Below are 14,042 nucleotides of genomic sequence, written 5' to 3'. Positions count from 1 at the left end.
CTGAAAACCTCCCGGAGGTCCTGATACTCTGCGGGAATGGCAGAGAGATCCGAGGCCGTACTTAACCCTGGAGGCAGACGTTCCGGGGAAGGCTGGGCCAACTTTAGACAGTGTGAATGGCAGAATGGGCTTCAAGCCAGGATTGAATCCATGGTCCAGTCAATAACGGGATTGTGCTTCTGGAGCCAAGAAAATCCCAAAACAGGGATATGAGGAGAAGCTGTATTGACTCATTATGATTACCAGATATCCACAGATTAATGGGAACTGTGCTGTGTATGACTCTACCAATGGAACGGCCATCCAGTGCTCTGGCATCCATGGGAACAGAGAGTAGTTGAGTGGGAATACCTAGTTCCAATACCAGGGTAGTGTCCATGAAACTCTCATTAGCCCCAGAGTCAATGAGCACCCGGAAAGACTGACTGGTCTCTCCACAGCAGGATAACAGCAAAAGGGGGGTGGGTATAAGGAATTAGAGGATTCCCAGTCTGGCTCACCAGTGTACTTGTACCTACTAATGATTTAGGTATCTTCACCGGGCAGGTAGCTATGAAATGCCTGCAGCACCACAATATAGACAACTGTTGTAGCTTAGCCTATGTGAACGTTCCCTAGGCGATAATCTAGCTCTTCCCAGTTGCACAGGTTCCGGTGTATCCGACTCACCCATTGTTGATGATTCGCGAGGGAGCTCGGGTGGCTTCGGATTGTCTCGGAAAAACAGTCTTCAGGGACTTCCGGATTCCCTCGAGGTGAGCGAGCCACAGCGGATGAACGAGTGTGACCTAGGCCAGACCTCCTCTCACTCCTGCATTCCTGTAGACGTCCATCAATCCTAATAGTGAGAGCGATGAGGGAATCGAGGTCAACCGGTTATTCCCGAGCAGCTAGCTCATCTTTTATTTCCTCTGATAATCCGTGGAGGAAGGTATCGAAAAGCACATGTGACAGAGTCGGTATCGAAATTGGTGCGTGGGGCTGCCACAGGACCAACCAGGCTGGGGAGACCTACAGGAGGCCTGGTGCGTGGAGGAGGCACCGGATGGACCGGGCTGTGGGGGAGCACTGGAGCTCTGGTGCGCAGCCTTGGCACCACTCCTCCAGGCTGGATGACCACTTTAGCCCGGACCCTCCAGAGTGCAGGCACAGGTTGAACAGGGCTGTGGGTGAGCACTGGAGATCTAGTGCCTACTACGCACACCTCTCCCTTAGGCTCCACTCCCACATTTGCCCGGCACGAGCGGAGCGCAGGCATAGGACGCACTGCACCCTCCCAGCGCCCCGGAGACACAGCACGCAGAGCCGGCGCAGGATACCCTGGGCTGAAACGGCGTACCGGAGACCATACACGCTGAGCTGGCACAATACGCCCTAGCTGGATGCCCACTCTCGCAAGGCACTTGCTGGCCTATAGCGCTCCGGGCTATGAGCGCGTACTGGCGACACCATGCGCTTCACCGCATAACACGGTGCCTGACCAGTAACGCGCTGCTTTCGGTAAGCACGGGGAGTTGGCTCGGGTCTATCGCCTGACTCCACCAATCTCCCCGTGTGCCCCCGCCCAAATAATTGTTTTGGGGCTGCCTCTCGTGCCTGTTGCGCTGCCTTACCTCATATCGCCGCCGCTCAGCTTTAGCTGCCTCCAGTTCTTCTTTGGGGTGGCGATATTCCCCAGCCTGTGCCCAGGGTCCCTTGCCGTCCAATATCTCCTCCCATGTCCATTTCTCCAGATATCGCTGCCTCTCTATACCACACTGCTTGGTCCTTTCTTGGTGGGTGATTCTGTAACAAACGTCGTCGGGAGAAGGAGAAGAGGACCAAGGTGCAGTGTGGTAAGTGCTCATTTTTAATGTTATAAAATAAACTGAACACTGAAATGACAAAAACAACAAAGAGAGAGAACGAAACGAAACAGTTCTGTAAGGTATACACACAAAACAGAAAACAATCACCCACAACTCAAAGTGGGAAAACAGGCTACCTAAGTATGGTTCTCAATCAGAGACAATGATTAACAGCTGCCTCTGATTGGGAACCATACCAGGCCAAACACAGAAATACAAAACCTAGAACAAAACATAGAATGCCCACCCCAACTCACGCCCTGACCAAACCAAAATAGAGACATAAAAAATAAACTAAGGTCAGAACGTGACAATCTGTTGGATGACTGGTATGATGTAGTTATTGAGCGTTTTCACTGCAGGTATATTGTATTGTTTCGAATATTCAATAAAGAAAAAAAAGAAATCAGACAAACTGAACTTGAGTGTGCATAACTATTCACTCCCCCAAAGTCAATACTTTGTAGAGCCACCTTTCTTGCAGCAATTACAGCTGCAAGTCGCTTGGGGTATGTCTCTATAAGTTTGGCACATCTAGCCACTGGGATTTTTGCCCATTCTTCAAGGCAAAACTGCTCCAGCTCCTTCAAGTTGGATGGGTTTCGCTGGTGTACAGCATTCTTTAAGTCATACCACAGATCCTCAATTGGATTGAGGTCTGAGCTTTGACTAGGCCATTCCAAGACATTTAAATGCTTCCCCTTAAACCACTTGAGTGTTGCTTTAGCGGTATGCTTAGGGTCATTGTCCTGCTGGAAGGTGAACCTCCGTCCCAGTCTCAAATGTCTGGAAGACTGAAACATGTTTCCCTCAAGAATTTCCCTGTATTTAGTGCCATCCATCATTCCTTCAATTCTGACCAGTTTTCCAGTCCCTGCCGACAAAAAACATCCCCACAGCATGATGCTGCCACCACCATGCTGGTGTACTCAGGGTGATGAGAGGTGTTGGGTTTGTGCCAGGCATAGCGTTTTCCTTGATGGACAAAAAGCTCAATTTTAGTCTCATCTGACCAGAGTACCTTCTTCACAATGTTTGGGGAGTCTCCCAAATGTCTTTCGGCAAACGAGTTTGCTTATTTATTTATTTAAGCAATGTGTTTTTTCTGGCCACTCTTCCATGAAGCACGGCTTAAAGTGGTCCTGTGAACAGATACTCCAATTTCCGCTGTGCTTTGCAGGTCCTTCAGGATTATCTTTGGTCTCTTTGTTGCCTCTCTGATTAATGCCGTCTTTGCCTGGTCCATGAGTTTTGGTGGGCGGCCCTCTCTTGGCAGGTTTGTTGTGGTGCCATATTCTTTCCATTTTTAAATAATGGATTTAATGGTGCTCCGTGGGATGTTCAAAGTTTCAGATATTTTTTTATAACTCAACCCTGATTTGTACTTCTCCACAACATTGTCCCTGACCTGTTTGGAGAGCTCCTTGGTCTTCATGGTGCCACTTGATTGGTGGTGCCCCTTGCATAGTGGTGTTGCAGACTCTGGGGCCTTTCGGAACAGGTGTATATATACTGAGATCATGTGACAGATCATGTGACACTTAGATTGCACACAGGTGGACTTTATTTAACGAATTATGTGACTTCTGAAGGTAATTGGTTGCACCAGATCTTACCACTTTTCCATATTTATATTTTTTGAATTTTTTCAAGCAAGGAATTTTTCTAATTTCCCTTCACCAATTTGGACTATTTTGTGTATGTCCAATACATGAAATCCAAATAAAAATCAATGTAAATTACAGGTTGCAATGCAACAACATAGGAAAAACGCCAAGGAAGTGAATAATATTGCAAGGCACTGTATTCCAATGAAGACAAGTGTTAGATTCTCATGTATTGGTCACCTATGAATATAAGGACACAGATGCAGCTACAGAGAGTACATTTCTGAACAGGATTAGTTTCACAATGATGGGTGCTGTAGGTCTGCTAGTTTTGCTGTTCTGTCTGTTCGGGACATGGGCTCAGTGAGAGAGTGGAGGGGTCTGACATCACTCCACAGGGCTACAGCGAACAGAGAGTGGGGTCAAGTAACGGAGTCTGAGGAGACAACTCACAAACAGATGAAAGGTCAGACCTCTGCTGACATCTGGGCTGAACTGAGAGTGCTGAGAGACGTGGTGGTGGAACAGAGAGGGGAGCTGAGGAACATAGAGTAGCAGGTTGGGGAGCTGTAGAGAGAGAGACAACAGGCAATGAATACCCTGTTGGGGATTTGAAGTAATTTTGCAACCTATTTAGTTATGATGAAGATTCACATACTGATCCATGTCATTCATTTTGTTTTCCAGCTCAAGTAGCAGCCTTGGAGGCCAGAGTGACCACCACTGAGAGAAAATGTGGGTAAGAATATGTGATACAGTTGAAGTCGGAAGTTTACATACACAGGTTGGAGTAATTAAACCTTGTTTTCAACCACTCCACAAATGTAATGTTAACAAACTATAGTTTGGCAAGTCAGTTAGAACATCTACTTTATGCATGACACAAGTCATTTTTCCAACAGCTTGGAACATTCCAGAAAATGATGTCATGGCTCTAGAATATTCTGATAGGCTAATTGACATCATTTGAGTCAATTGGAGGTGTACCTGTGTATGTCCTTCAAGGCCTACCTTCAAACTCAGTGCCTCTTTTCTTGACATCATGAGATAAGAATATCGCACGACAACAAACCTGCCAAGAGAGGGCCGCCCACCAAAACTCACGGACCAGGCAAGGAGGGCATTAATCAGAGAGGCAACAAAGAGACCAAAGATAACCATGAAGGACCTGCAAAGCTCCACAGCGGAGATTGGAGTATCTGTCCATATGACCACTAAGCCGTACATTACACAGAGCTGGGCTTTATGGAAGAGTGTCCAGAAAAAAAGCCATTGCTTAAATAAATAAATAAGCAAATTCAGACTCCCCAAACATATGGAAGAAGGTACTTTGGTCAGATGAGACTAAAATTGAGCTTTTTGTCTATCAAGGAAACACTACGTCTGGCACAAACCCAACACCTCTCATCACCCCGAGAACACCATCCCCACAGTGAAGCATGGTGGTGGCAGCATCATGCTGTGGGGATATTTTTAATCGGCAGGGACTGGGAAAATAGTAAGAATTGAAGGAATGATGGATGGCACTAAATACAGGGAAATTCTTGAGGGAAACCTGTTTGTCTTCCAGAGATTTGAGACTGGGATGGAGGTTCACCTTCCAGCAGGACAATGACCTTAAGCATACTGCTAAAGCAACACTCAAGTGGTTTAAGGGGAAACATTTGAATGTCTTTGAATGGCCTAGTTAAAGCCCAGACCTCAATCCAATTGAGAATCTGTGGTATGACTTAAAGATTGCTGTACACCAGCAGGAACCCATCCAACTTGATGGAGCTGGAGCAGTTTTGCCTTCAAGAATGGGCAAAAATCCCAGTGGATAGATGTGCAAGCTTATAGAGGCATATCCCAAGAGTCTTGCAGCTGTAATCGCTGCAAAAGGTGGCTCTACAAAGTATTGACTTTAGGGGGGTGAATAGTTATGCACGCTCAGGTTTTCAGTTTTTTTGTCTTTCTTGTTTGTTTCACAATAAAAAATATTTTGCATCTTCAAAGTGATAGGCATGTTGTGTGAATCAAATGATACAAACCAGCCAACAACCTGGAATTAAAACAGATTTTAAGGCCACAAAATTGGTAAAAATGCCAAGGGGCTGAATACTTTCGAAAGGCACTGTACATTTAAGAACTCTGATAAACCAGAGAACATAAAGGAAGAGGACCTTACAGCAGGGTATTCTAATTTTGATATTGTACAAGGCTGTGGGAGAGTTAAACCTGTTGTTTTATCTGAAGGTCTGTGTCTCAAATGAGCCCTTATTCCTAACTTTTGACAAGAGAACAAATGAGGCCCAAAACGTGTACACTGAATGTGGAGGACGTCTTTTGAAATTTGCCTTGAGGCCTCTTTTTCTTCTGCTTATGTCCAGTTGTTTAGTTATCTGTTTCTGTTCCATAAGTAAAAAATGTATATTCTCAGAGTCACAAGTACAATGCCATGTGTTACAGTTGAATTCTGGCCTTTGTTCATCCACCGTAGGAATAGAAGACAGTGCACAGAAAGAGTTGTTAAACATGATTTTACGGACAGTTCCACCAGTAACAAAATCCAAATTTAACATCTGTTTGCAGCTAATGAGGCCATACATAATTACTCACAAGAGAAGTAAACACATACACACAAACACCACCAATTACAGTTAAATACAGTAGCTAAATTACTTTTTATGATTAATATTCTGTAATGATGCAATTTACCTGGAGTTTAATGTAAACATACGTTGCATTGGAGTTCTCTTGTTTAATTAATCCAGGGAAAGTTCTTAATGAATGTAGTGTAGACGTACAAACTAGATAAATAACAAGTCCCTTCGGCCTCTCACATCGTCTTGTGGAAAAACAGGGACTATGGGATGCTGGTAAAATAATTGTATTTAAGAAGCTGCTCAGCTTCAAGATCACTGAGTGTGACCTGCACTCACTCAGGTAAGAGGTTAACCCTCCAATACTGCAAAATTATCATTTAGATTTTGTTTTTTAACAGTTGGATTTGTGGATTTGTCTGAAAATATTTCCGTAGGAAACACTATGTGAATTTGTATAGATAACTCATAGAGATATTATTTATAAATGAGCGTTAAGTGTAAATGTGTGTTTTGTTTACAAACTTTTATGTTATAGTAATCAGGTTTCAACAGATTAGTGCACAACATTTGCATTCACTAACACATTTTGAATTCAGTGTTCAATCTTTTGGCTGGAATTGTTAAAGGCCGAATGCAGGCATTTTTATTTCAATATCAAATCATTTCTAGCTAACAAATAAGTACCTTACTGTAATATTTTTCCATAAAAATTGTCAAAAAGAAACAAAAATAGCTTTTCAGCAAAAAACTATTTCTCAAGCAATACTTTTTCTAGGACTGTCTGGTAGTGGTCTGAGTGGGGAGGGGGATGAATATGTCATCTGAACGGTAATCTGTTATTGGCAAAAAGGTTTGGAACTGTTTGTTATTGGTCTATATTAACAAATGTTACTATATATATATATATATGTATATTTGTGCATAAGTGGCTATGTATGTATGTGTGTATATATATATATATATATATATATTTATATATATTATTATATATATTTACAAAAAAATATATATGGGGGATTAGAAATTATGCAGACAATTACATTGATGGAAGTTACAATCTATCTGCAATATTAAAGCTGACCTTTAATAATGTAACTTTCAGGACAACTGGGAACTCAAAAACAAGGTAAAATCATGATGTCAGTGATCTCCAGGTGGCAAAGTCAGAGGCCTAGAAAGATGTCGGTTTCCAACTTGAAGATGGAAGTTGGAGTTCCAAGTTCCCAGTTGTATAGATCGAGGCATTATAATGCCTCGATCCATACACATCTCCACCCATACAAAACCTCCCGATTAGAAGGTCTTGTGTAGATTGTATTTTCAACTAGCAACTATCAGGAAATAACACTGATCAAATTTCTTCACACTTGTACAGTCTGCGTTTTATCAGCTGTTCTACAATATGATACAAAACACAGGAAAACAGAATTTTGACTGCATTGGGCCTGTAACGAAACATAATTGAGAACCACTTGCTGTGAATTATTATACATGTTTGTGTTATATCACATTGAACATATCACAGATTTCCCCACTCTGACACCACCCAGGTTGAGAATCTGAAATAATAAGAGTTATATTTTTTGCTTCTATAGGCAACACTTTTCATAGAAATTATAGTTACACCATGTATTATTGTAGATACTTTCGAAACATGAATATAACTGTACTAAGCCATGTTTGTCAAGAATGAGCTTCTTCTATCTGTAGGCTACAAGGTATCAATGTATCTCTCTGTCTGCACCAGGTTTGTCTGAGATCCTATCAGGCCCACTGGCCCAGAGGTATGAACAGCACCCAGTCCACCCCTGTCGCCTTCTTCATCATCCAGGGCCTGGCCAGTATGGGGGAGAAGAAGATGGTCCTGTTTATCATCTTCCTGCTGGCCTACATCATCATCCTAGGTGGAAACATCATGATCATCTACCTGGTACTGTACATTGTACACGCACAGCCAGAACCAGATCACAATAACATTAGATAGAGATTATGTTATAAGAGAGACCATGAGGTGTAGTTAGTGTAAGTAATCAAAAGGTTTTGTTCAGGTCCTCTCACTTAGAATTTGCTCTAAGTGCCCGTAGACTACACTATACTCCTCAGGAGTCAGGAGTTTTGTACTCTTGAGATTTATGGCTTGGGCCCAGAGTTTCCCCTGGTCGAGACATGTTGTCAGGAAAAACTCTCTGCTGGGCCTATCTATGACATCACTGTCTAACTGCTTTCTTTATCTCGTCCTAAAGGTCCGGACCGACCCGAAGCTGGGCTCCCCCATGTACTTCTTCCTCCACAACCTGTCCATCGTGGACATGATTTACACAACGGTCACCATCCCCAACATGTTGTCAGGCTTTCTGACTGAGGTCAAGACTGTGTCCGTCCCCGGCTGCTTCCTCCAGATGTACTGTTTCATCCACATGTCTGTTACTGGCCGCGCCCTGCTGACCGTTATGGCCTATGACCGCTATGTGGCCATCTGTAATCCTCTCCGCTATGCCGCTGTGATGACCCGCCCCATCTGCCTGCTACTCATCATTGGGGCGTGGACCTTCGGCGCCACCTGCACCTTCCCAAACACTAGCATGGCATTGCAGCGTTCATACTGTGGACCCAACGTGGTGCGCCACTGCTGGTGCGACCCGTCCTCAGTGAGGCTGCTGGTGTGTGGGGACACTCAGGTGGACAGCATCGTGTCACTGTCTTTTGCCCTCGTAGCGCTGCTCACCACGGGTGTGCTCATCCTCACTTCCTACATCCTCATCGGTGTGAAGATAGCTAAAATGGGCGCCGCAGAGCGACTGAAGGCGTTTAGCACCTGTGCTGCCCACCTGATGGTTGTGTCCATTTCTTACAGCTCTGCCTCATTTGTCTACATCTCCTACCGTGTGGGAAACTTCTCTCCAGAGGTGACCCTCCTCTTCATCCTCTTTCTCCCCCTCCTCCTTTCTCTGTTCTATTGACTGTTTAACTCTACCATCAGTCACCTTCAGTCAACACTGTGAATCTTACATTCACCAGTTGAAGAGTTTGACTGATATTTGTGCCATTACTCTGGTTACCCATGTCCTCTCTTATTTGTCATTCACTGTTGATGTCTAATGGTACGCAAAAGGCATTCCCACCAGGAGATGGCATTGTTGTATTAATTGTGTGTAACATACTGATGTTCTTCAGTCATTGTAGATTTGTGTCATGGTGGCAGTACTGTGAAAATCCTAATAACAAAGTTGGGGTCTAATTCCATTTAAATTTCAGTCAACTAAGAAAGTATAGGAAATTCCAATTGTAATTCCATTTTCCTAATTGAAAAGCATTGAGGATAATTGGAATTTCAGAGTACTTCCTGAAATGATTGGAATTTAAATGGAATCCAACCATCCCTAATAATCTTATGTATATGTTTATGGTTGAATATGATCAAGGTCATACTGTTAATAACGTTGTGATAAGGTTAGATAACGTTGTGTTGATGTTGTTAGTGCGTATCATTGTTGTTTAATAATGTGTAACTTCGTTTATTATATTGTGGTTGTGGGTATCATTGTTGCATTGCGGTTGTCTTAATGTTGTATTCATGTTGTGTTTATTGTTGTAGGTGCGTATCATCGTGTCGGTGCTGTACTCGGCTCTGACTCCTTTCCTGAACCCGATGATCTACAGCCTGAGGAACAAGGAGCTGAGAGCGGCCATCAAGAGGGCCTTCTGCCGACACAGAGACGTCTCACCGCGGGGCCGCAAAACACTCAACACACTGTCTTGACAGCAAAACATTCAATACAATCTCCTTTAAAATAGTTTAGTATGGGCTAAAAAGTGTGACAATTTTCAGAGATTCCAAAATAATTCCAATTATTGTTTGTTGTTTGGAAGGCAGAACAGCTAAATGTTTCATTATCATGCACTTATAAACGAAACCGAACAATATTCGTGTTAACCATTTGGTTCATGGTGTAGGTTACACAACTGTATACAACTGTTTAATAGTTTTAAGTTTATTGATAAGAACCACAAAAATGAAATAACAACTATACAGTCCTGTTCAATCGCATTGTACAACTACCAGATACAGTACTAAATGGTATGCGATTATACTTGTTTTTAATCAATACCAAAGAAACAACAGTAATTGTTAGGTGATTATTGTGTAATTACAATCTCGTAATATAATTTCTAAATATCAGGGAAATAGCACACTGTCAAATAAAGTGTACCAACAGATTTTGGTATTGTGCCTCTGCCTTCTCTGTAAGCGTCACAAATTAAAATAAAACTTTGCACAATAAAATATTCTATGATGGTTTGCACGTGGAAATTAAATCTATAAATGATTAATGGAACACCCCCCAAAACGTTGCACCACCTAAAATAAATGTCAGTTTGAAAACATACAGTAGTGTTCTTCCTAGTTATGTATTTTACAGTAGATTTGCATTATGCCAGGAATTAAGATTTTTTTCCATCAGTACTAACCCAAACCGGGGCAGCTGTATGTTTTAATTGTTACAACAGGCTTTGAATATGCATACCATCAATGAAATAATGTCTCTCAGCTAATGTTAGGGTCCAATTCAACAGAACCCTTACAGGTCCCTCAGGTGGTGGTTGAGAAGAAACTCCACCCTTGTTTTATGAACGCCACACACATACACTGCAGTTCTCATTATATTATATATTATTTATTTTCCCATCAAATTTAACACAAAATCCTGCGTCTACCTTGGCTCTTTGAACACCCTAAATATCCTCTGTTTAATCTCTTTAGTCTGTAAACCATATATTATGTGGTTGACACAGGTAGGGACCACACTACCCAGCACACTATTCAGTTTGCGCAGGTCTGCATAGGCTAGGAAGCGATGGAGGATGATAATGGTAAACCCACATCCCAGCACAATATGGTAGACCAGTAAGCGTGTGCTACAGGTTGTCAGGACCTTGCTGTTTAAAGAGCTGTTCTACTACTCAGACAAACAATGGCAATCTTCAGATAGGCGAGACTGATGCTGCCTATGGACGAGACAAACAGCATAACAGTAAATGTTAAGACATATATGTTATTTATAAACCCGGTCTCGCAGGAGAGCTTGAAAAAGGAGGCACTGTCGCAGTACGGGTTAAATGTGTTAGACCTACAGCGTGATAGGCGGATATGATGCCCAGCAGAATCCCCACTAAGACTATGGCCACCCCCCAGGCAGACACTGACAACCTGATTACCATTTTGCTGTTCATGATGGTAGCGTACGGCAGGGGGTTGCAGATGGCCACATACCTGTCAAAGGCAATGATCATGAGAACGGTGTGTGATGTCGTAGCATAAACATGAGCACAGAAAGCCTGAATGACACAATCTATGTAGGTGATATATCGCTCAGGAGCTGCGGTCAAAATGTCCCCTAACAGACGAGGTATCATCGCTGTAGCCCCGACTATGTTATTAAGAGACAAGTTTCAGAAAAGGATGTACATGAGATGATGCAGGCTCCTCTCCATGGAGATCAGTACTATGAGGCTGATGTTGGCCACAAGGTGAAGATGTAGATAATAAGGAAGAGGATTAGGTCAGGGTAGGAGGTCTGTTGAGTGACCTTTAAGTGATTGAAGGGAAGTTCAGGATTTTATAACTTGATAGAAGAACTGTAATCATGATTTGTAATCCATAACCTTATCAGTCCCGAGACCCATCTGACTTTCATTTATCTGCATGTTTATATGTTTTTATTATTAAAAAACCTGATAAAAGGAATTTATATGAATGCTGTAAGTACAGAAATTGTTTGCTCAGTGGGAAATAAATATCCAACTAGTCAGTGACAACTGTGTGGAGTTTGTGACAGCAACTATGTGAGTTTATTACAGTATTATAGACACTACGTCCTGGGATTTCCTATGATCTTTCTGTGTTATTTGATTGTTGTTTCCTTAGGTTACTGCTAGAGGGCACCCTTACCCTGTTTTCTAGTTTTCAGGTTACCCTGATTATTACTTATTGGATTTTCCTGTGTTTAATTACCTTCTCTGTTCACCTGGTTGCCTTGTTATTTAGGTTCCTCAGTTGGTCTGTATCTTTGCTTAGGTCTCATGTTTTATTAGTGTGCTCTTGTGCGGTTGCCTTGTTTCTGTTAAGACTAAGTAAAAGTTCTGGATTTATCCTTACCCCTGCTTGCTGTGTTTCTCTGCGCCTGGATTCGAGTTCGTACTAGCATTATTGGTACAGTAGTCCTAAGCCTACAATGGACCCAGCAGAGATTTTTCAGTCGTCCGAGGAACACTCTGAATTCTATCATTTATGGTCGGCTCACACCCACCATGGAACTGTGATTGGATGTGCATGTACATGCCTAGTTAAATAAAGGTGAAATAAAAAAATAAAAAACATTGGTCGCAATGAGGCGCGGCTGCAGACATTGTCGGATGATTTTAGAACTCTTGTGTCCGCTCTGCAGACAGGACAGTCGGTAGCAACGGCTGCTGCACCTGTGGCTGTTCCTAATCCTCCTCTCCCTACCAGCTCAGCGTCTTCCTCCCTTTGGGAGCCTCATCTCCCGGCACAGGAGCGCTATGAGGGGCATCCTGGGAGGTGTCGTGGGTTACTGCTCCAATGCTCACTGGCCTTCGAGCTGCTGACAACAACGTTTCCCACCGAGCGTTCCAGAGTGGCATATGTCATCTCCTTGCTCTCAGGACAGGCTCTGGCCTGGGGTACGGCCATATGAGAGAAGCAAACAGACATTTGTTTAAATTGGCAAAGCTTCACCCAGGAGATGAAGAGGGTTTTTGATCACCCTATCAGTGGCAGGAACGCTGCTCAAAGACTCATTGTGCTTCGACACGGCAGCCGGAGGGTAGCAGATTACACCATTGACTTTCGAACGCTTGCTGGTTGGATACAGAGGCACTTCACTCAGCCTTTCTGAACGGACTCAGCGAGGTTCTCAAGGATGAACCGGCTTCCTGGGACAACATTTACATTACATTTACATTTAAGTAATTTAGCAGACGCTCTTATCCAGAGCGACTTACAAATCGGTGCATTCACCTTATGATATCCAGTGGAACAACCACTTTACAATAGTGCATCTAACTCTTTTAGGGGGGGGGGGGGGGGTTAGAAGGATTACTTTATCTTATCCTAGGTATTCCTTAAAGAGGTGGGGTTTCAGGTGTCTCCGGAAGGTGGTGATTGACTCCGCTGACCTGGCGTCGTGAGGGAGTTTGTTCCACCATTGGGGTGCCAGAGCAGCGAACAGTTTTGACTGGGCTGAGCGGGAACTGTACTTCCTCAGAGGTAGGGAGGCGAGCAGGCCAGAGGTGGATGAACGCAGTGCCCTTGTTTGGGTGTAAGGCCTGATCAGAGCCTGAAGGTACGGAGGTGCCGTTCCCCTCACAGCTCCGTAGGCAAGCACCATGGTCTTGTAGCGGATGCGAGCTTCAACTGGAAGCCAGTGGAGAGAGCGGAGGAGCGGGGTGACGTGAGAGAACTTGGGAAGGTTGAACACCAGACGGGCTGCGGCGTTCTGGATGAGTTGTAGGGGTTTAATGGCACAGGCAAGGAGCCCAGCCAACAGCGAGTTGCAGTAATCCAGACGGGAGATGACAAGTGCCTGGATTAGGACCTGCGCCGCTTCCTGTGTGAGGCAGGGTCGTACTCTGCGAATGTTGTAGAGCATGAACCTACAGGAACGGGTCACCGCCTTGATGTTAGTTGAGAACGACAGGGTGTTGTCCAGGATCACGCCAAGGTTCTTAGCACTCTGGGAGGAGGACACAATGGAGTTGTCAACCGTGATGGCGAGATCATGGAACGGGCAGTCCTTCCCCGGGAGGAAGAGCAGCTCCGTCTTGCCGAGGTTCAGCTTGAGGTGGTGATCCGTCATCCACACTGATATGTCTGCCAGACATGCAGAGATGCGATTCGCCACCTGGTTATCAGAAGGGGGAAAGGAGAAGATTAATTGTGTGTCGTCTGCATAGCAATGATAGGAGAGACCATGTGAGGATAT

General features: G+C 43.9%; 1 protein-coding gene and 1 pseudogene across 1 annotated transcript in view; one reads left to right on the top strand and one right to left on the bottom strand.

Annotated features, from left to right (window-relative positions):
• The window catches only part of LOC139537397 (olfactory receptor 5J3-like), a 29,186-nt gene extending 17,339 nt beyond the window's left edge, over nt 1-11,847 (top strand). The window contains exons 2-5 of the mRNA XM_071338632.1: nt 4,142-4,189; nt 7,787-7,969; nt 8,283-8,945; nt 9,635-11,847. Coding sequence (XP_071194733.1) covers nt 7,826-7,969; nt 8,283-8,945; nt 9,635-9,799 — 972 coding nt within the window. The 5' untranslated portion in view covers nt 4,142-4,189; nt 7,787-7,825 and the 3' untranslated portion in view covers nt 9,800-11,847. The remainder of the gene's footprint in view (nt 1-4,141; nt 4,190-7,786; nt 7,970-8,282; nt 8,946-9,634) is intronic.
• On the bottom strand, nt 10,752-12,751 carry LOC139536718 (olfactory receptor 13H1-like; annotated as a pseudogene).
• Between the last annotated feature and the right edge of the window lie 1,291 nt (nt 12,752-14,042).

Source organism: Salvelinus alpinus, chromosome 13 (genome assembly GCF_045679555.1).
Source record: "Salvelinus alpinus chromosome 13, SLU_Salpinus.1, whole genome shotgun sequence".
NCBI classification, from domain to species: Eukaryota; Metazoa; Chordata; class Actinopteri; order Salmoniformes; family Salmonidae; genus Salvelinus; species Salvelinus alpinus.
This window is presented reverse-complemented; position numbering and strand designations above follow the sequence as displayed.